Raw genomic sequence first — 24,568 nt, 5'->3', positions numbered from 1 at the left:
TTTCTGTTTATGTACAATGGGTATTATAATGAGGCTCCAACCACACAGTGCAGACACCTCAGTAATTCTGTAACAAAAGCAGCTGAAGACCACAATTTCTGCACGTCTTTCTGGACTTTTAACCCGTCCAGCATCTCTGCAGTTTGTAAAAGCAGCTGAAGTTCTGCTCTCTTTTCAATAGTTTCTTACCTCTTCTCCCCTATCACCCTCTTTGTAGAGCTTCGTCATTTTGATGGCGTCAAAACTGAACAGTAATACATCGGCAGGGAAATTTAAGGCTGGAAATGAATCCTTTACTGAAACCCTGAAACCAATGAGCTGCTAACCACTCAGTTTTATTGATAGCCATGGACTCTTGGCATGACTGCTTGTTGCCATGAACAAGTCCATCCATCCAAATTCAGAACTTTTAAAAATATACATGCTCTGTGTTCATTCTTTTCTACCCCATTTTTGGTGTTTTACCATGATGAAACATAATAGGTAAAACCTGAAATGTATGTAAAATTACAAGAATAAAAACAAATTAACTTTGAAAATAAAACATGCAACCAACTAAAAAGAGGTTCCTCAAATCCTTAAGTGTGGCATAAAGTTTTGCTGCTGTTTTTATTTACAGGGTTCCTTTGAAGCCTTTGTACGTGACCATCACATCTGCCCACCATTACACTAGCATTACCTACTTCTTAAAATCCACAAAATCCACAGCAAATATGCAGCTAAATTGCCCAAATGACAAATCCTCCAGCTCACCCAGCTAAGGATTAGGGAAAGGTAAATTATTTCAAAACCTATGAGATCCAAAGATCTCTCCTTTACTTTCCATAGTCTCATAACATTCAAGAAAAAGAAACATTAGTAATCCTTGCAAGTTTTTCAGTCTCTCTAAATCTGTTGTGCATTTGTTGAATCTAGCTCAGTGCCTATTGTACACTAATAGATAACCATTTCTGTTACAAGCTTTGTGCTAGAAAATTGACTGTGACATCTATTAGCCAGCTATATTTTCAGCTCAGATGAATAATTGATGCAATGATCAACTATCGGATAGCAAAATCCATGGTGATGGTTTGCTAACTGACTAGACAGCATGAAAATTAGGTCTATTACTACCACCTGTTATAGCCTGTAAAATTATATATAAGACACTAACTGAAGATTTTAATAAAATGCTTACTGTATGCAATGTTATGCCTAACAGAAATTTTAGTGTAGTGCACAAAACCAGATGCAAGTAATTTGTGTTGTATATAGTATATTCATGCTACACATCTCATACAGAATTCAGGGACTGTGTTGGGTAAGGCTTGTTCTATTAAGAGAAAAGGTGTATAGGGAGAATTATCCTTAATGGTGTGATCCTTCTTCCTGGAAATGTGATAATCCACAAAAAGTTTGGGATGGAATCTCAGTTGGAGCTAGAGATCACATCCGGGCTCAAAACCAAACCAACCAACCAACCAACCACAACAAAACAAATAAACAAAAAACCTCTGGGAAGCAGGGTAGAAAAACACACCTTTTTACAAGAAATTGAAAAAGTGCAAATTACTTCCAAATACTTGCTAAAAAAAAATCTCTATTTGTCAGGTCTAGAAAGTTATCCCCAATAACTGGAAAAAGTTTCAGAGAAAAGTAATCAGTACATTCAGATGTGCACAATGCCTGGTTCCTGCTACTGAGTAGAACTCATCTTAACCAACGTGAGCATACACAGATTATTGCTGGAAACCGTCCAACACTGAAGATGTGAAGTTCAAATGGGTAAGATTCATTAGGGTAGCAAGCCAATTCTTGAAAATGCAAGTCCAAACCTGAAAGAAGGCTCCATAGAAGCTATACTCCCAAGAAGAACATGATCTATTAATTCCTTCATCATACCTCAGCAATGACTTGATAAGCATCAATACCTTGGAAATATGCTGCCATAGAAGGATCCACAAATCCACACTGGGGCGTGAATCAAGGCATATTTTCAACAAACTGTCCCAAAGATAAGAAAGATATATAACAACAAAAACTATCACCAGTTCAGCCCTAGAGCAGAAAGACTGTAAGTTCTGGCCAGCACCCACAGCAAGAAATTAATTGCAGTACCTGAAACAGGCAACCATTCAAGATCTTTCACCCAGCCTCCATCAGTCCACTTGCTAACATACTGTGGCTGGAGATCAAACGTCATCATTGAAATTTGTATGAGAACTATCAGTTCTAAAGACTGCTCCCAAAGGATCTTGTAACTATTTTTGTTTTGCTGCAAAGCTTTTTGGGAAGATCTGTCAACATCTAACTTTTAAGCCCTACAGCTGCAAGGGTAATACATAGCTCAGAGCTCACAAGGATACATAAACCTCTCAAAGAGATTTTCTTTGTGCAAGATGTTTAAATAAGCTAAGAGGAGGAACATCTTTTCCTACAAACTTCATTAGTGAATGAAATCAAATAGCTGGGAAATTCCAGACAGAAAAACAGATGCAGCAACTGTTGGAAGTAAAGTTTGCACACAGCTCTTTCACTGCAAGCTGAATGAAACTTCTTCCAAAACAAAGGAAAAAGTTTACATTTTCTGGGAATACCTTCAAAAATACTGTCTCATGAGTGAAATATGAAGAGATAAAACATGGAGACATCCACAAGAATATGCAGGTTCAATCGAGTAAGAGAAAAAAAACAAGATATTTATGTCCATACACATTTACTTTTCCCACAGGAACTGATTTTGGAGGTGAGCTTACCCTATAGCTACTGTTAAAAATAAATGGAAAAAAAAAAACCAACAACTTGGAGCACCAAAAGTCATCTGTGTCCAAGCACTCATAAATGAGCATACATAGATTAAATGGAATTATAAATTCTCATAGTGCTCTGCAGGTACAGATTAAGTCTTCCTGAATAAAGCCTCACATCATATCTGGCTTCAGTAAAGCCCACACCCACCCAGCTGCCCCCCACTAACCACGGGCCAATAAAATACTTGAAATGTTTATCAGATGGAGTCATTTGGTCAGTCTGTGATTTGTGTTAAGCAAGTAATAATCACATGATATTTGAGCCATAGCCAGGACCATGTTAAGATGTTAATGAACCAGGTAATATCTGATTAGAATAAAATATGGGAGGCTTATGACAAGATGGAGTTCAGATGTGTCAGTGATCTACACCACTTTATAGGTATAGTCTCATAAACAGGCATATAGAAGCAATCTGAGGACAGTATGGGTTACCCAAGTAACTATCACTCACAAGAGCAATAGAAAAGCAGGGAATGAATGAGGCATGAATAGTGATGGAGAAAAAAAGCTGAGAAATCAGGGGGTTCCACTGGGTGATAAAACAAGTTAGATTAATATAAAGTATTCTGCAGCTTCTTCAAAAATAAATGCTGCAGCAGTTCACTAAATATCCAACAAATTGCCCTTGAAGTATAGAAATATGTGTTTTTCTGTTAAAATCTGTTTCTAAGAAGACAAATTACACACCAAAAATGCAGGGTAAGTACAGTCTAGTGTCAGGCAGTGACCCCTAAACCAATAACCACATTCAATGTGCAGAATGCTGAGCAAGAATGATACAAGCGTTGGTGCTTTCCCAAAAATGCCTTCAGATTATTATTACTCCAGTACAGGAGCAATAATAAGGAAGGTACTGGAATATGAAACCATACCATTTATTACTTTTAGTGTACCTAATTACTCGCTCCTGTACTGTATCATACAGTGATATGGTTTACTGGGTCCATAACGTGTAATCTCATTGAAACCAGCTCTTTCTGACCTCTGAAGCAACTGGGACTGTGCTTCACAACCCATCTGCTCCACTTCAACCAACCACCCCAAGAGAGATGGGCAGGGCCCCGCTGGCTGGAGGAAGGATACTATAGCCAAGGGACACCCACAAAACAAAAAAAAGTTGAGAAAAATGAAGGTTTCTGCAAAACACAAGGTGAACGATGTCCTTCTACACAGCTTCACTGACAAATCCACTAGCTGATACAAGCAAATAGTTATGCAAGGAACTGTTAATCTCTCAACTTTTACTCACATTTTTCATCCATTTAGTAGACAAATAGTTATGAGCTATATCAAATATCTCACTAATGCCCTCTACTGAAGGAAAACAGCTACAAACAAGATGCAGCTGCTCTCAAACATTTGTAACCTAGTGAAAACTTTTGGAACTGGATACATCACTAGCTTGAAATGGTTTTATTATCTATAAAAAAAAAATACAGTGAAAATACCTATCCCTGTATTACCTTTAATTCTTTGGGCTTTTACAGAATTATACTTGGTTCTGGATAAAATAATACCCTCCAGTACTTAATTTGACACCTGTAAATAGAAGTCACCATTCAATTTCTATTTTAGAACAGAATAAAATTAAAACTATTCCTTCAAAAAACATACTTTCTTTAAGAAAGCATACCTCAAGTCTAAATGGGATTTCTATTCAGAAAACTGCCTTCATAGGTCAAAGATCAAAAATTAGTTAGGGTCCACAACATGCAGAGCTTTAAAAAATGTCACATCCTTTCATTTTCAGCATAAGAAATGGGCAACTTGTTCAGGGCAAATACTTGTTTGAACTGAGGATTTTATTATTAATCTCTGAAGACTGCTGAATTTAGGGTCACAGTAAGGGTTGATTAGGTACAAGGTGCACAAAGCTCTCCTCTGTCAATGCTATTGAAAGAAGCAAGTAATTTAGATTCAGAATTGGTCTTGGATTGAAGCTCACTCCATTACCGACCATTTTCAATTTCAGCTATACAATAAACATCAAGCTCAGCAAGGAAATTAGTACATTTGGTAATGTATTGGGAGAGATGGGTGGGTCTTTGACAAGATGACACTTATCACCAAAGCTTCAGTTAATGAAACCCTTGAGTGGTTTCTGCGTTTGACATATTTTGACATTTTTTGAAATCACATCCAGCGGTTTTTTTTTTTTACCCCACAATGTTCTTCTTTACAAGAAAAAAAAATCCATCTATCTTTAAAATGAGTACTGAAGTACTGCAATATTATTGGAAAAAATTAAAGAGATGCTGACTGCATTGAAGGCAGGGGAGAAGAGAATCTGACTTTAAATGTAGAAAATACAGCAAGATACACAGTACTTAAATTGAGGAAATGCCAAAGCTAACATTTTCAGAAGAGAGCTTCAACGGACATGTTTGCTGTTAGCCTGTTTGTTCTGAAAATGCCATAAACTATAATAGGAGGTTTGACATTAATGTGACCGCAGAAAATGTTTAGTCTTAATTTTTTCACATTTGTTTCTACCTTATCCATGTAAAATTTACCATAAAGTACTTTAGAATATTTGTCATTAATGAGTTTAAAATATGAGAGTTTCTATTAAAATATGAACCTGTGAAACAAATTTTCCTGAGATAGTTTCACAACAGAATTGGTTTTATTTTCATTTGGCATAGCATTCTCTATTATTTAAGTTTAAAATAGTGAGAACAAATAAGAAAATAACTTATAGCTATAAACCTTGAGCAAACTTACTGTACAAAAGACACCAAACTATGTGCAAAAAAATGAAAGAAAATTAGGAGACAGAAAGGGGGAACGAACAATTGCTAGCCTAAAAGTAGCTCTCTGTAGCTGATGACCCAAAACCACCACAATAGCTCTCAGATCACTTTAAATGCTGCTTTGTAGCAATGTGGCACCTACATTGTAAGACTAGAATTAAAAAGGGTCAGAAGAGACAGAAGACTTAGAGATCTCTAATTCTGAGTGGTTTGATATTTACTCTTCAGCTTTCTTGAAAGCCGAGGGAAATTATTATGGATTCATATATTTCAATCTCACACAGCTCTATTATTGTTCATTTTTTCATTCAGAACTGAGAGAACAATTAAAACAAAAAATACAAAGCAATCTAAACAGGGACATTCCTGAACTCTGCTAGACCTACAACGCAACACTTACAGCTCCAGTTCCTAGCCGGGTGGTCCCTCCCAAAGATTTTTTTTCAACACAAGTGGGAGGTCACCTTGAAGATTTCAGGGACAGGGATTGTATTATACAGGATACATACTCCTGAAGAGTTGCATTGTGTTGCAATGCAATTTTTATTTAAAACCTTGCCCTCCCATGACTCTGCTCTAAGCATTTCCCTTGCCTCCCTCAGTCAAAGTTTAAGGTGGCAGAGCAAGTACCACGTGTATTTCTGCCCTCTTGAAACCCTAAAGCAGAGATAATAGAAGATGATATCTTCTGAACCAAAGAAATACTGTATCACAAAAGAGTTAATGATTATTTCTCTAGCTTTAAAGGATTTGTTTTACTTTGTTTTGTTTAAACTGGAACCGTTTCCCACAATACTATGACCAGAATCTGCCATATCCTACTGAGTCTTCGGATCTTTCTGATATAGTTTCATTTTACACTTCAAGATGAGTTCAAACAACCCAAGCTACAAAATATTAGTATCATTACTGAACAAGTCTCAGCAGCACCCAAAAGATATATGACGCTGCATGGAATAATGCAGTAGACCAGGTGCTTCTGGGATTCCAACAAGCTCCCTTAGAACTAGACCATTTGCTCTTACCAACACGGTAAGTATAAATTAAGGATGACCAAAAATCCAATGGGAATCTCAATGAAAATTTGAGTTGTCCCAGATCTGCATTTCAATACGGGAAATATTTAGATGTGGGTTCTCTAATTTGACCTGCTACTTTAATATGATAGAGATAAGGAAGACCATGTTAGGTGTCGCATGGCTGGGTTAAGTATTTTGTCTTATCTGTATTCAAACAAATATTTTGCACTTTTTGAAAGAATCGCAATAAAAGGAATCCACAATTCTACTGGGTACTCATAAAAATTGTAACTGAATAAATAGTTCACATGTCATCCTGTAATTCAGAACAGGAGTGTGTGGATCCACACATTTTATTCTGGAAAGTTTAAAAAATCAGGTTTAAACTTTCAAATCACTAGATATGATCCCAGGGAACAGAATCATTTAAGTACCATACTACACAATGTGATGTGTAATTATTTTCTGACAGCATTTACCAGGAATCTGGGTAGTTTTCATACTTCTGACTAGTCGAAAACATTTAGCATTTTCCACTAATAAAGATACCTGTCAGTATACAGCAGATTGGAACCCACATACTGAAAAATCTTCACTTGTTCAAATGAGAAAGTTTACAAAGTAAGAAAATTCTTGTATAACCTCAGTTCCAAAGTGCTTTCTGATCCAGTTAAGACATAACACATGCTACAGTGACTGTATCAGACGTCATTGATCAAACCAAGCAAATCAACTCCATGCTATATATTTTTTTCCTAATACAGAGCCAATTTTCCAAATTTTATTCAGTTAGTACCCTAAGTCAAGCGGATCTTCCATTATCATTGCTCAATTAATGGATGGTTTGGTTAGACAACATGACATACAGTACCCATCAAATTCAAATCTGTAATGATCTGTCCTGCCACCATCACAAAGAAAGGATGGATTTGTGCTTTTTCCTGTACGTTTGCAGGCACTAGACTAGCTGAGCCTACCTTCAATTTCTCCTGCCTTACAAAATCAAGAACTCCAGCCCTGGGTGGCTGGAGCTCCCGAACAGTGAGAATACCTCTTGGCCCATCCACTGCAGAAGGGGGTAATGTTGAGGTAATGTTGTGCCAGGAAAGCTCATGGAGCAGATTATCTTGAGGGTCATCACGCGGCACTTGCAGGGCAAGCAGGCGATCAGGCCCAGTCAGCATGGGTTTATGAAAGGCAGGTCCTGCTTGACGAACCTGATCTCCTTCTATGACCAAGTGACGCGCTTGGTGGATGAGGGAAAGGCTGTGGATGTGGTTTACCTTGACCTCAGTAAGGCTTTTGACACAGTTCCCCACAACATTCTCCTCAAGAAACTGGCTGCTCGGGGCTTGGACTGGCGTACGCTTCGCTGGGTTAGAAACTGGCTGGATAGCCAGGCCCAGAGAGTTGTGGTGAATGGAGTCAAATCTGGTTGGAGGCCGGTCACTAGTGGTGTCCCCCAGGGCTCGGTACTGGGGCCGGTCCTCTTTAATATCTTTATCGATGATCTGGATGAGGGCGTCCAGTGCACCCTCAGTAAGTTTGCAGATGACACCAAGCTAAGTGCGTGTGTCGATCTGCTCGAGGGCAGGAAGTTCAACAAGGCCAAGTGCCGGGTCCTGTACCTGGGGCGCAACAACCCCAAGCAGAGCTACAGGCTGGGAGATGAGTGGCTGGAAAGCTGCCTGGCTTGTTCAGCCTGGGAGAAGAGGAGGCTCAGGGGCGACCTTATCGCTCTCTACAGTTACCTTAAAGGAGGCTGTAAAGAGGTGGGGGTTGGTCTGTTCTCCTACGTGCCTGGTGACAGGACGAGGGGGAATGGGTGAAAGTTGCGACAGGGGAGTTTTAGGTTGGATGTTAGGAAGTACTTCTTTACCGAAAGGGTTGTTAAGCATTGGAACGGGCTGCCCAGGGAGGTGGTGGAGTCACCATCCCTGGAGGTCTTTAAAAGACGTTTAGATGTAGAGCTTAGCGATATAGTTTAGTGGAGTACTTAGTGTTAGGTCGGAGGTTGGACTCGATGATCTTGAGGTCTCTTCCAACCTAGAAATCTGTGATACTGTGAGGGTGTGGTTACGTGCCCTCATGTCCTCCTTTCTGTTACAAATGTCCACTCATTTTGTGCATCTTCATGTGGGATGGGTTTCTGACAGATTATGTCAAACCATAAAACCTATCTCTCTGCAAAGGGAGCTGATTTTTGGCCTCCCTCAGACCTCATACTTTACTAGTGGCCTTTCACCTTACTGAATAACTGATTATGCATCCAGAATAGGTTTCACCCTAATTGTCTTTCACAGCATGAACTACCATCTTATTCTGCCTCTCTCTGCAGCCCTTCCCACTGCATCTTCTTCCACTGTTAAAGAACATGTGAGTATAAGCACTACTGGATGAATTATGTTCTTCATGCCCCAAGAAAAAAAAAGTTTTAAATGCTGAAAAAATCTGACTTCTCTGAACAAGTTTTCTAGAAAGAGGAAGGCTGATATTTTCTGCAAAATATTAAATTTTCTTGAGATTCAATACTTTTTTTTGAGGGGGTGGGTGGGAATGGAAAATCAACCAGACGCTGTCACATATTATTAATGACCTACAATAACCATCTGTACTTCTACCACTCTTTTCTACATGGCTCTTTAAAAAAAAAAAAAAGAGCATAAAGTTTACCAGAGTACTTCACCGTTTTCTTCAGTTTAAAGCATGCAACCTGCTCAAGTCCCAGCCCAACACCCACGAAACAAGGTTGCATGACTGCAGGTAGGAGAAACCAATTGCAACATCCTCCATTGAATGGAAGACAGCCAAAGGCCTGTTGGATAACTGAAGGGTTAAAGAAAATTTCTGAGAAAATTTTTATTTCATTCTTTTTCAACTTTCTAGAAGCAGGTAAAGAAGTGAATCTTCTTATTCAAAACCCGTCAGTTACATACAAATTTACAAAGGTGTTCATAAACAGTAATATTTATAAAAAGTTGCCAGGCAAAATGTTCCACTGACTTAGGTTCTGATTATCAACAGAATGCAATTAATACAATCCTTTATATCATTTATTTTTCCTATTATTTTCCCTGCCAGACTTTTTCACTGTAAGAAAGCAGTAGTGTAAAAGGACCAGGTGAAGCAGGGGTTCTCTGTGGTCACCCAGAAGGCCAAGAAAGGCTGGAAGACAGCAAGAAGAGATGGAAAGAGCCAGGAGAAGCACACAGACATTTGGAGAGCCTCCTGGAGGTATCTCCAACCTTCCACACAACAGACAAAATAATCCAAAGTACTTTATCATTAAGCTACTGACAATTACCACTTTCCCCAGAGGTTTGTGAACAATAAGTAGATTTCCTTTTAATATTTGCATATGTTTCCTTAATGGCTTGGGATTTTATAACTCAAAAATGCAGTTAGGCTCTTTACAGTATCTGTCCCAAAACACCAACAACCACAAAGGTTAAAAATGATACACTGTATCTTCCATGAATCAATACATAAAAAAAAAAGTATGAAATCCAAATCAGGATTCATCAGCATCTATAGCTTTATATAATTCCAAATAGAATATTCAGGCTTGCTGAAAACATAGGGATTTCGTGTGTGTGTATTCATATTTTGGCACAGCAGTGACAAAACTAAAATCTTTGTCTTGTCGAAAACAATTCAGGAAAGAATAATGAGCAGATGACTCTTGAAAGACGGTGTCCTTAGTTCAACTGCTTAGACTTACTGTCCACTGAATTTCATAGTACTCAAAGGTTTACTATAAAAGCTTTTCTCAGAAATAAGTTCAAGGTTGCCTTTTTCTCCTTACTTTAAACCATTCTTCTAACTCCAACTGGTATCTCTAATATCTCTTAATGCCTCCCCTTTGACACCTCCCCAAATGCATCATTTTTCTCAATCACTCTAATGAAAGACTTCTGACACCCTCATTCTCTCTCTGTTCATGATTCTAGTTTGACTATAAGTTCCTCGGGTCAGGGTCTGCTTTTTTTTCTTCTGTGTTTCTACATTAAGTTATATAAAAAGGGGTCTGGACCAATAGCTAGAGCTTCAAGCATCAATACAATAAAAATACTAAATTCTCGTAACAGGTTTCTGATAAAAGTTTTAGCTTTTAGTAGACATTGTAAGCTTCCTGGTGATCCAGGATATAGTTTTGTGGTTGACATTGGTAGTAGGATGATGGTTGGACCAGATGATCTTGGAGGTCTTTTCCGACCTTAATGATTCTATGATTCTATCCCTACACTTCTGAATTAAAACTGTCCCAAGAACATTCTTGTATTTGTAGCAACTACAGCATTACAGAATCTGTTTCTGAAGCTGGGCCTTGAATTGTCACATGGGTTGGAAAGAGAAAATTACCTTGATTGCTCTAATAAATTAGTGTGTATTTTAATTGTCATGCCCTCAGACATACCTTATGGTGAAAAGATTAGAGAAGGAAGCAAATAAAGAAATACAGTCACTTTATTGTTTTCAGGAATCACTAAATTGTACACCAAAATTAATGCATGTAACTGGGGGGCAGCATAATATGTTATATCTGAATTAGAAAAACAAAAGAGACAATGATGTTATTTGACAGTTTAGAAAATAAGATGCAGGCAAAAGTGCTAAAAAAGTGAATATTCACATAAGAGAAATAAAGGAAAGATTTTGTTCAGCACAGTACATATAATGGATCACTTAAGTAGAAGATTACTTTCAAGAGTAGTTTCAGGTTCCAAACTTATAATGGTCAGTAAATAAGAAAGGAAATATTTCAGATATAAAAAATAATAATCCTGTATTTATTATATTTGAACTAGTTTCATAAATTTGTAATGAGAAAAACATTGTGCAGAATTTCTCCAGATAGGACCTCAGCAAGAAGAGATACTGTTCCTCATAAAATAACCCAGAAAGGGCATCTCACCATGCATCAATGTACATGAGCTGATTCTCAGTGAAGTGAAAGAAGTCATGAGAAAATGTGATAATAATAAAAATAGATAAATAATAATAATATGATAATAAATCATGAAAATATGAAAAATATGAAAAATAATAATATGAAAATAATAAATAAAAAATAATAAAACGATAATAATAAATCAATCCTAGAATAAGCATCCAAAGAAATGTATGGTTTGACTTAAATGATCAGAACCAGTTGGAGAAGAAAGTATCAAACATTATGGAACAGAAGACCCTAAATCAACTAGGCAGACTCTACAGCAATGCTAATGTTCACTCTTCATTTTGACTCCACTTGCTAGCTTGTAGTTTCACTTGCTTATCTTTGAGATCACCATGCAGAGTCAACGTGGTGTCTTCATCCATGTACTTCTTGTACCCTTACACAGGTAGACAGTATATGGTTATAATAACTAAGTGCCAAATGAAGTTCTCCTCAATAAAGCTGACAATTTACTTAAACATTTATATATTATCATAGAGTCTTTGCCACACAAAGCTTTAAAATAGAAATGTTCACTTTTTTTTTTCCAGAAAGTCTTGTTTGAAACCGTACACCTCTATCATAGTTTTTGAAACTTTCCTTCATCTGTCCAGAAAGGGTCAGTGTTCCAACATAATTCCTTTTTTTCCACTAAGTTCTGTATACTTAGACACATGCACTCAGTTGCAAACAAGCCAGATCTGCTTCACAAAGAAAGCATCATTCATTTATGTAGTAAGTTTAAAAAACGGAAAGACAGCAGAGGAAAGTTATATAAAAAACTTAAACTACAGCATTCATAATGGAAACAAGTAGGGGAAAATCCTGGAATGGAAGCCAAAATTTTTAGAATTTTCAAAACTTTTCTTTTCACTTTCTAACTAGCGAAGCTGTTAAACACCACACAAAATCGAAAACTCTGTGCACATACAACATATCACTGAGTTCACCTTGCTGTTGGAACCTCATCCTTCACAGTTTGTAGCTTCTTATTGAAGTTAACAATATAACAATTATAAATGCGTTGTTTGCTTTTAGTAGAAAGAAAAACGTGCCTATGTTTAATTAGGTTTGACTGTAAATGGTTGCAAGTAGACTGTGAAGTGCTCATTGTAGAGAATGCAATGTAGGAACATGGCAGTCCCACTTTTGCTGCTGTTATTGTTTGCCTAGAGACACCTTTCCGCAAGACTAAATTCAACATGACAAGGTGTCTGTCTGCACCGTGACATCTGTATCACTACAATAGGAAAAAAAAACAACACAAGAAATTCATTTTTAAATGTAAGCTTAAAACATGTAGAATAGCATGAACTAAGAAATACAGGCATATTAAGGAAAAATACATGACTCTCCCTTATCTGCATGCTTCCATAGAACATGCTATAATTGTATCCAAACTATTTTTCATTAATTTATTTTTTTCTATTCTATTCTATTCTATGTTTTTTCCATCTTAAGCTGGAAAAATGTGTTTTCCAGATTTCCTAAAGCTTATTTTTTCACAGTTTTTATATTACCATGAAAATAATACCTTAATATTTGATCACATATAATTTGTTTTGATTTTGAGATTTTAAAATTAATACAATTCAAAGATAACCTAGTCATTTTGAAGTGAAAAAACAGACTAATATGTATTTCAATTTTTAATATGTATTTAAAATTATTATTATTATTTTTTAATTAGCAGGTAAGGTTTTATTTTGTTTGTTTGTTAATTTTAATTTTAAAACTATCACTTTGGTTCTTTTCCTTCCAGGGCAGTTTCTAAACAAATGACTTTTTAAAGTATTAAGGAAAGACAGAAATAATGTTTTCTTTATTCTGGTAATATTCTTATTCCATCTTAGATTAAAAAAAAAAAAAAGTCTTTGCTATAGTTACATGTTTACTCTGGTCCTATAACTATTAACTTGCTATCATGACCTGACTGTCAGATATACCTAAACTATGACTAGGTAAAACTATGTTTAGGTATGGTTCATTCATTTGACAAATTTTTGTAATAGTAAATTTTAGAAAAAAAGTGATGAAAGTGAATGACACACAGACCAAAAAGAATGCTTCAAAACAAGAAAAGTTTGAGATTTCCTCATGAGAAGAAATTTCTTTTATCTTTCAAACACAGTACATCATAAAGCTCTACTAAAATCTGAGCATGTTGAAAAAGGACTATTCTTCAAAAGAAGCTTCCATACTTTTCATTAAATTATTTCCCCAAGTTAAGCAAAAGTGTTCATTTATACAGAGGAGTGTGCCCATGCTTCAGCCTTTCCCTTTATAACCCATTTAAAACCAATTCTTACAATTGGTATTTCCCTCTATACTGCAAACAGTTAAAGTATTTTGTATCCACTGCCTTCAACTACAAAATGGCTGGAGATATTTTATTCCAACTTGCAAATAAAACATAGAACATCATAGGCTGAGAGCAGAAACTAGTTGAGCAAAATTTTTCAAATGGTTAAATCTTTGCAAGCTTAGCAGATGAAAGAAAGGTGGAAACTGTTTTTAAACCTTAATTCTTAACTACCATTTACAGTGTTCATTATAGTTAATAGTGAGTTTTAATCCATTGTTCCATTAAACAATGGAATAACCTTCTACAAAAGGTTACATGAGATCAGTAGCAGCACAAGACAGGCATAGAAGTTAGTAGGAAAACTCTTCAAAAGAGTTAAATAATTTAACTAAAAAAATGAAAGCGATGGAGATTAAGAATCAACAAATAGTCCCATAAATATGTGAAGTAGGAATGTTACTCCCCAATATCCTCAGTGAATGAAAAACAGTACTAGTGAGAATAAAACTACATATTTATGAAGTTTCTCCTTTCCCTTAATTTGTCATATTTTTACTTAATATATTTTCAGAGATGCATTTTATATTCAAAAACTTACATTTAACTAGTTTAGATATACTTCAGATCTCACTTGGAAATTAAACTAGAAAATGTAAATAGTAACAGACTAAAATTACACTTTAACTGTAAATATGTCCCTATTTTGCTGCAGGGTAGATCAATGACAAGTCTTTAAGATGAAATCAGCCTTAAAAATGCCTCCGGCTAAAGAGATAAGGATCTATAATAAAGAAACATAACTTATTCACTAGGGCATGTATTTTGGTATTTATAAGTGCATGTATTATTTGAAATTTCAATTGTTACAACTTGTTCAGTTGTTCCATAATTGATAGCAAAACAAATGAGAAGGATCAAATTGTATTTTAATAATAAATGGGATAAGACATTATTCACTTTTAAAACTATAAAATTAACGAACAATCCATGTTTAAAGCATATTTAAGTGCTATAATACATTTCCATTCTTAAAGTGGACCATGTATCACTGTTTATCAAATAATTAAAAAAAATCAGTATTTACTTTTTTCATGAAAGACATTTTAATCTTATGAATAAAATGGTCCTATCCCAAAATAATATATACATAGTATATAGTGAATAAAGTTGTATTTATCTATTTTCTTGTTCTAAATTTGAAAACATGGAACTGACATCTATTATTTTAAAGGATGTTATTTGTTCTATGTACAGCTATGTTATAAAGCAGTAGATAAATTGTAATCTATACCTAAATACACCTTTTTATTATTATTTTCAGAGTTCTGAATTATTTTTTAAATTACAAATCATTTCATTTTTAGGCTAAAATACTACAGAAAAAAATATGCAGATGCAATCATAATTGCTAAACATGTGTTATATATAATGTAGAAATAAAAAAACAGTATTTTGAACAGGTGGACCTTTAAAAAAAGATTCCTAATTATTCTTATACTGTTAAAATTATTTCAATTTTGCATCTCAGCAGATACACATTTGTACACCAGAAACAGGTGTTCATCAAAAGGAGATGATAAAGAGATACTGCAGTCTAGGCTTGGAACCTCGCCTGCATGGTGTGATGACAGATAAATTAGAAAAATCCTGCTAAACATCTCTCTACACTTCAGAAGGAGATTACACCTTTTTAAAAAGGCAAAACATGCAGTTCAATTACTTATTGTCTTGGCATGTGGTTGTGATGAAAGAAGGAATCTTAAACATCAATAGAGCTAAACTAACTTCCCAGATGGCCTTCAGAAGAGGGAAACCTTCAGCAATCCACCTGCACATAAAGCAACTTTCTGCTATTTAAAATAACATAAATGTTTCCCCACCCATCTATTCAAATAATCCCTTTATTTTAAATGGCTATTTGATGCATACCTCCTTTTCTTTCCCCCTACCAAAAACAAAGAGGAAAATCTTGTAGAAATAAAAAGTTATTATTTGTGGGATTACTTCAGTGAATGTCTTTATTGCTCCCTCTACTTTGTATCTAAGCTGCACTGCAACATTCATTGTACTTGTATTTTTCATTTAGTATGAAAGTTAAAGCAAAAATGTTGTATCAGTGAAAACAATCATTAACACACATGCAAGATATGGAGTGGTGGATTGGTTAAATACTTATGGAGATGCATTCTAATGTTTGAAGAGAATTTCTTAACTAGCTCCAATAAATTTATGCTTGGAACCCCGAAGAATCCAAATTACTGTTCTAAGCAAAGCAAAGTTATTTACTGTTATTTACTAATGCATTTAACAGGTGTAATCCGAGACATGATATACATTAGCATACATGCCATGAAATGTAAGAGGTGTGTGTGTTGCAGGCGAGTCACCAGAAGATCTAACCTTTAGTTATAAATCTATACCTAAGATATCAAGAAACATGTTTTAGTCTAAAATTAAGGTTATTGCAGTGATGATGATATCAGAGATGGGAACAAGGAACTCTAGTCCATAATGTCATTACAGTCTGAATTTGTTACTTTAGCTGTTCTTATTTGAATATAGCACAATTTGGACATTGTTCACATGGTTGTATGATCTGAATACGTGAAGGAGGAATTGCAGGAAAATTATCTCATGTAAAGAGCCAGGAAAAAAGGATACTTTCACTTATATTAAAGTTTCTTTGGGAGCAGTCAGGTTCAATATAAAAGTCCCATAACAGAGTTCAATATATGCACTAGTACATTGCAATTACAAGATGACCTCATATGACATTACTGTTACAAGTTTCCAACAAGTAAAATGGAACCAAAACGGAACCTATTAAAGGCAATGCTGAAAATTAAAGCAAGTTTCACTGTTAATTTGTTATTGGCTACCTGTTATGTGATACTTTATGCATAGTCAGAATTGATCCTAAGAAACTGACTTCACATTTCAACGGGGGATTTTTTAGTGAACTGATAGGCACACGTCAGGGTAAGTCACCTCATTTTTGCATGCAGAGACTATTAACATAGAAAGAAACGAGACTGAATTCTGGATTCCAAGCTAGTATACACTGAAATCAGCAGATATTAAAATTACTGAGGGGTGAAAAAAACAACGATGCTTTCTGCTGTATACATAGTTGTTTTAATATGAAAATGAAACTAAATTGCAGGTAGCAGGAATCTTTTATTCTTTCTAATTTTGAGCTCATCTCCAATAGCTGCAGCTCCGTGTTAGAGAGGAGGCCGGCAATAATCAATGAGATGCAACCCTCAAGCTCCAGACAAAATGCCAACACAGCCCTCAGTTGGGCAAAATTTGTATGCCCTTGATTTAAGCTTTCTAAGCCTCTACAGTTCCAGTTCAGGAGATTAATATAATTCCCATAGCTCATACTTCTCAGAAGATATTTTTTGTTTGATGCTCACTATATTATTGATAAAATATACAAACCCAACTCCTTAGTTTCTCATTGTGTCAGAGAATGACATACTTTTAGACAATTCTCACCAAGCAGAACAGAAGTGATGCCAGCAACACATTCCTGCTTAGTAACCGAATGTTTAAGTGGTATCACTTCACAGGCAGTACTTCTGTGTCCACCTTCACCCACAAAAGATGCAACATATTCACTGCCATCAGTCCAATGAAACTTCTTCCATATTCATCTGCTGCGTGGGACAGTCCGGTGTGCTGCCATTCATCTTTAGACAACGCCATCTGGTAAAAACTGCCCCTCAGATCTCTAGTGATTTCTTTAGACAGTGAGGAGCTACACTTGGCCTTTGTCAACTTTTTGCAACAGGAAATTTTAATAAAAGATCTTTACACTCAGATATGTGGTTGTATTTGAAATTAATATACAAGTAAACTTATGGAATGGGCAAAGACTTATAGATGGGTATGAAATACAGAGAACAGGAAAAGCATTATTTGGAAAGCAAAGAGGTGTCAGTCAGGTATCACTAAGAACAGGAGAGAGCAGACAATGACACATTCAAATTATAATTACATTTTAAATATTCCTTTTCTATATCCCCTTTTTTTCTATTGTACCCTAAGTCACCTGCTCCAGCAGCCCCTTTCCTTCACACCTCCTCTCCTTTCAGTGAGAGGACCCCACTCTGCTCCTGTTCTTTAATGGTACAAACACGCGTGTTATACCCCTATTTGTCCAGGTCCTTCCTTCTTCCATACTAGTATTGATATCAATGCCTTTCTTAAGTAGCTTTCACGTGATTTTTCTGCTTTTCCAAACAGTATCCAAAGTTCTTAGGGGCTAAGTTAGTTTTTTAATTTGCACGGTAGCAATGCACATTGACAGCTAGCAATGGGAACCCTACTAACAACCAACAAACAGACAGGACGCGTTGGGCTGACTGTCCCCACTTCCTCTGCTCAGGGCCCATTTCTGTTCCTAGCCTCTGATCACTGTCTGCAAGCAGATTAGCATTTGTACAGCACAAAGCTAATATATATTAAAAAAAAAATATTACAAAATTCCTGCTTTTTAAAAGTTTGAACAGTGTTTTTATTCAGCAGAAAATAATTGCACTGATAATAGTTCTGTAATAAATACCAAACCAGAGTAACAGCACTGCTACAAAACTATTCATCTGGTAGATAAATAAGGAAAAAAATAAAAGCCAGTGTTATGTGTTTTAAAATATGCATGTCATACAACTCTGGTTGAATATGAACCTATTTTTAATTAAGTTTTCCAACCAGTACGTTCATGTTAATAGAAAACCGCAAACAGCCTCCTGAGTACCAATTTGCAAAGACTGCTGTACCCTCAAATATTGTGATAAGATACAGCAAAGCAAGAACTTGGCCTAATACCATTCAGCAAACAACTTCTGATTTACAAAATAAGCAAGCATTATAGTGATGGGTTTGAACTTTAAAATATTCCTATCTCTGCCTACGACTGAGGTGATTGAGAGTCACCCGTGTAAAATTAATAGACAAATAGACACTAAGTCTCCTAACTAGCTGGAGAGATGCAGTTGCTACAACATGCTGTTCCTCTGCATTATTCTTGTTCAGTGCATACATAACTGAAAATAAACACCAGCCAGATTTCTTTGACAAACCACGATAGATAAATATTTTTCACATGCCTAGCCCTAACTCATCATTTTCAGACGAATTGCTTCTTCTGTACTAGGAATGCTTCACATCATATGCAATGAAAAATACTATTTAAGTTTATGGACATCATTGGATAGTTTTGAAAGCACTGTACTGCTTTGTACATAATGGTTACAAACCTTTTTAACCTTTGTAGACTGAACAAAAGGCGACAAACATCATGGAAAGTTTTGAGTAAATTTAAATAGCATTTGGCTTCACCACCTTTGAACCAACCCACTGGAAATCTTCAAAACAAGCTCTCTGCTCTCAGTCACCAGTCACTCTTCTTGTTTTAGTCAAATGGCATAAGTAGAATTTTAAAAAACGACAGCTAACAGCCTAATACCTGCTGATTTCATAATACTGCAGCAATTATTAAGTAGTTTAGAAAAAAACAGCCTACAAACAGATGCATTACCTTCAGCAGATGTTCTTTTATTTGCCAAGTCTCTGTCAGTCATTCTGCCTTAGGCATTCTCCACATTTTGTTTGTTTTCTCTTTCCCAAACTGTTTTTTCTAGGTATAGTTTTAGCTATACAGACTTCAGAGTAAAAAATTCCTTCTCTTTGTGAAAACAGAAGCTTTAAATTTCTGTAAATACTTTTCATCGTAACAGAGGAAATCCTCTAGCCTGTAGTCAGCCTATTTCTAGTTTTCTATGATTTAATGTTTTGGCAGTCTCTCAACTGGCTCGTTCCAAGCTTCATGTATCTGACAAATCTCCCTGTTTCTTTGGAAGATTGATGATCTCAAGAGCCTACTTCTGGGTTTCTAAAAAGCAGCTCAATCTCCAGCTATTTTTAGGAGCCCCAAAAGCGTAGCACAAATGTTTCACACTGACAGAGACATTCCTTCCCCTCTGCCCATTGAGGAGTTGCTCAGAAGACGTTCAGCAAAGAGAAATGTGGTAACAGCCCACACCAGAAACAAGTGAAAATCTGAAACAGAATAGGGTTTGGATGCCAACTTTAGTAAACAAAGTAACCTCAGGGATCAACTCCCTTATCTTAGTATATATCTGAAGAAACATGGAGAAAAGAGAGACTGCATCTCCTCAGAAAAATCGAACAATAATGTTTTTTAAGAGGTTATTTAAAATCTTCAAGGAAGGAGGGGAAAAAAAAAGAGAAGAGAACAGGGAAGCTAGGGAGGAATAAGTGTTAGGTTAGTTAAAAGATGTATATTTGAAAAGGGTATATAAATATGCACCTGTGTGCATTCACTGGAGTTCCATCTTTTACAGATTTAAGTAGATCAAAAGGTATGGGAAGCAATTTTGTTGTCTAAGTTATGAGAGTTTCAGCCATTTCAGATATCTTTATGAATACTTTTAACTGAGAAATCAATCTCCAGACTTGGTAGACTCCCAGGAACAGTAATTAGGCATTTTCACTCTGTTATCGGTTTTTAAGTTGCTTATTATAATTGTTCTTTTACAGTATCTTGTCTGCTCAAAGTTGCAGAAAAGCATAGCAAAATAAAAATCATGTGGAAAATAGCTTCAATTTTGCTTGACGGATCTCTTATCATATGCTACCCTTCACTCTAAATGAATCTGTTGCACCCTTTTTCTCTACTCTGAACTTTTCTGAATCCCATCAGCTATCTCAAGCTTGATCAGTTTCCCAGGATATACTATGGGTTCCTGCTTACAGTGCAGTCTGGTTTGAGCTTACAGAACCAAAATTAGAGTCCAGATTTTATCATCTGTTCTACAGGCAACTGACCCTCTGGGAAGGTTTTAGAATTTTTCTTTCAGAATTTATCTGTCTTAAAAAAAAAAAAGGTTCTGCTATTTTTGGGACAAGTATTTATATACATGTGCTTGTAGACATTCAGATAATCATCTGTATCCTCAAAAATATCCCCAAAATTATGAGGAAGATATATCCTGGGACAGATATTACAGTTCAAAACTTTTTTTTTTCTTTTTAAGGCAAAACTTACTAGTAACATCCTATTATTTTCAAAAAAACACGCTATTTTTTTAAAAACTATTTTATCATCTTGCAAAACACAAGTATTCAACCACCCCAATTTTAAGGAAACTGCCATCAATTTCAGATTAATAGGATTCAGCAGGTCAGAAACCAAGTACTGAGATTTACCCCAAATTTTGGCCTTCAGTTTTAAACACCAACCCTTACCAACGCCCCCTATGTTTTGTTTTTACCTTACACAGAGTGCCACCTACCAAAGTTCAGTGCAGTATTTAACACCATAAAACACAGGCCCATTACCAGCCAGAAAGTTAACTGCACTACAGCACCGCGGTGTCACTGGAAATCAGTCTCATGGGTTGTGAAGTAGTTGCACCCACCAACCCAGACTCCATTCCCTTATGAAAGGCAACGCCCTTCGTCCCTCAACCCAGTATCACGGGGGTCGGTGGAAGACTCTTCTCCCTTAAAGATTTTTCCTTAAAAGAAGCAGCACAACAGAAGTTGCACTCTGTTTTTAATCTATCAGGACTTAGAGTACCATGCTGCTGTTAAAACAAATTATAAAAACATCATGATGTTATCATTTTTAAAAACACAGATTTACTTACGATACAATTATCACATAAAATTTTCTTTTAAAATAATGTATGCATTTGAAAACATTTCTAGAATTTTCTATATTTTTGATGGAGAGAATGTTATCGCCTTGTGCATTAAAGCTACGTATGCTATTTAGTTTTGATACAGATTCCTGCAATTTTGCTGCTTCTTTAAAGAAAGCATTATTTAGCAGGACCTTAATTACACACACTTTTAACCTTACAGTGGCAAGGGTCAATTAATTTTACCCTGAAGCTTATAGGATCCATGCTTGTTAAATAAAATGGGAAAAAAATAAATCACCGAGTTGATTTGAAAAGGGAAATAACATTATAGCCTCATAGGGCCAATAAAATTACAGCTAATCCTTCTGGGAATCCAAATGGCAATAAAGTGAAAGTGAGTACAGATTAACACATTGTAAATCCACTTACTACCCAGCAATGTTTACACAAGGATTTGCCATTGCCTGTTACCATTCGATCAGCATTTAATTGCACAGTTTGCCAAGATTTTACTGAAGAGGTTACTTTATTTCCTACAAATATCATTCAACATGCTTTAATCAAGGGCAAAAATATGTACTGACATCTGATGGATGACGAAAAATGGGTGAGTTTATAGGGCTTCATATTGATGACTTTGTGGAATATGAACAGGAGACTGAAATATCTAAGGAAATGCTTCAAGTGCAAGTGATCCTCTCTGTTAATATTCCTGAATTTGAAATGCAGGGGAGTGCACTTTTCGTGTGTACTTTCAAAAAGCTATTTGCTTGAGTCCAAAACAGCTTTTTCCTTACTGTTCACTTATAATACATACTGCACTCACATGGAGGCCAACAGCCAGCAAAAACATATTTCCATTTTAACGCCTTTAGATGATCAAAGCATCAGCTTAATATAATCAGCTCAAATCCATTTACCAGTGAGCCTACCACTGTGCCCAGGGACTGTTTTCCTTTCCAGCCCTATCTATTCTGGAACAGGTGCTATAATAGTAAATTAATTAGTCTGTGGAGATGCACCTTGTTCTCCATCTCCACAGGCCTCTTGTGGGTCAGGGCCTTGAGGAAAATGCCATCTGGGCAGAGTTTCCCCCAGAGAAACAATCAAAGCCTACAGATTGCAGACTACAGAGGAGGGTTCGTATAACAATTAACCTTATTAGTCTTTTTTTTTTTTTTAATGGTTGATAGTGTGTCAACATGTTGGCTCTGTAAATAATCTGCTTCACAAAATGATGTGTGCAACTAATTCAGAGAAATAACTTCTAACTAAAAATCCTCTGAAGAAAATACAGATTGTCTGGCAAATGTACAGGTGAATGAGTACTAAACAATAATTTGCACACATAGAAAGGCATCCCACAACAATTCTAGAATATGTGAAGTTTAATGTACGTTGAAAGACTTACAATTTTTACTCTGACAATTTTTATACAGACCTGGAGGGATTTGTCCTATTAATCATTTTGGTTCTCTGTTTCTCATTGTGTTTTTACCAAGTATCTAATTACCAATGGAATCAGAACAAAATTCAATACATGTCACAGGAGGTATCAGCATTTGTCTTGATAAATGTGGAAGTCATTTAAAGTTTAATTTAAGGTCCTAAAAATCTAAGGCTGAATTTGGAATTTATGGAACTGCTTTCACAGCAGACATCGTGAAACAAACGAGAATTTAGAAACCTCAAAATACAAAAGGAAAACAAAATCTGTATACAATAAACATTCCTTGCTTATATTCACTGTGAGATTGTAGAAGAACAGAAATTAAGACAACAAAGCAAAATGAGCATCAAGTTCAACATTTCAGGCCATTTAAAAATACAAAGTACATATAAATTTATAAATCTAAGGTAACAAAAATACCATTCCTAATGAATGACTTCAGTGAACGACTCCTTTAAACATATTTTACTTGGATAAAAACTACTGAATTTGCATCATAATAAGAAACAAACCAAAATGATTAGTTCCTAAAATGTTTTGATGACTTCTGACTCTTGGCTTGTGAATCACTTGAATTTCTCTTACATTTCTTATTCAACTTACAAAATTTTATGCAGACTTTTATTCCAATAGTTTGTTATATTTCATATTTGAAAATGTGCTATTTTGATGGAATACATGGTTCAGTTTTTCTTGTTCCCTTCACATATAGATTTTCAGTGTAAACAGCTGATGAGTTTCAACCTAGATTTTTTTTTAATTTTTGAAAAAATAAAATCTGTATTTTTAAAAGGCATTGTGCAAGTAAAACCCAATTGTTAAGATGAAAAGTATAGAAACAAAGCCAAAGCAGGCAATCATGAAAAAGTAATTTAAGTATTCACTATTCTTTAAGTACAATTAACATAAAATACCTTGGGATGCCAAACGTTATTTAAACTCTCCTCAAATACAAAACAGTTCTTCCTTTCCAAGGGAAAGGAGATTTTGAATGATTAGCCAAGTTCTAGAATACCATTTACTCCCAGAATTCTTTCAAGTACTATCTCAACTATCTATACATGTAGTACTAGTTATTTGACATGCCATGCATATAATTGCTCTTTTCATTGCATGCATTCCCATAACAACCCTTTAGAGAAAGGTTGCAAAATATTTATCCTTTACTCTAAATATTTCTGAAGTTTTTTCCTATCCCCCCCCCCCATGAAAATAAAAACACTATACACAGAGGTAAGGGATAACATATGTTAAGAAACATTAAGTGAAACTTCCCTGGCTAACAGGTGAGGTACAGGAAACATTCATCTTAAATTCACTTGAGGCATACATCAACAGCAATCTACTTACTTTGCAACACTCTGGAGATAGGCAAAGTTTTACATATGGGACTGCTGAAGGAGAGGTAATGCCAGCTGGTTAGACAAGACCTGAGTAAGGAAGTGTTGTCCTAAGCACAAGCAACTTCAGCACACTACAGTATCATATACTAACACCAAACAATGAAGGTGTGCAGCTTTTGTGCTAAATTGCAATGATCAAAATGCAAGTTTTCTAACTTTGTAGAAATTACAGAAAAATTCCCAGGATTGCTTTTATTTTTGTCAGAAAGATCACACGCCCACTCATCCTCG

At 35.7% G+C, this 24,568-nt stretch overlaps 1 protein-coding gene across 30 annotated transcripts in view; it reads right to left on the bottom strand.

The window, feature by feature from the left end:
- LOC308199856 (uncharacterized protein) overlaps positions 1-24,568 on the bottom strand; it is a 288,903-nt gene that overhangs the window by 174,144 nt on the left and 90,191 nt on the right. The window contains exon 1 of one of the 30 annotated variants that reach the window (XM_080604629.1): positions 19,354-19,411. The exons of the other annotated variants lie outside the window; for them this stretch is intronic. Coding sequence (XP_080460755.1) covers positions 19,354-19,396 — 43 coding nt within the window. The 5' untranslated portion in view covers positions 19,397-19,411. Of the gene's footprint in view, positions 1-19,353; positions 19,412-24,568 lie in introns of those variants that run through there. 30 annotated transcript variants of the gene reach the window in all.

Source organism: Anser brachyrhynchus, assembly GCF_964034855.1.
Source record: "Anser brachyrhynchus genome assembly, chromosome: 9".
NCBI classification, from domain to species: Eukaryota; Metazoa; Chordata; class Aves; order Anseriformes; family Anatidae; genus Anser; species Anser brachyrhynchus.
The sequence above is the reverse complement of the archived record's forward strand: the minus strand, read 5'-3'. Positions and strand labels throughout refer to the sequence as shown.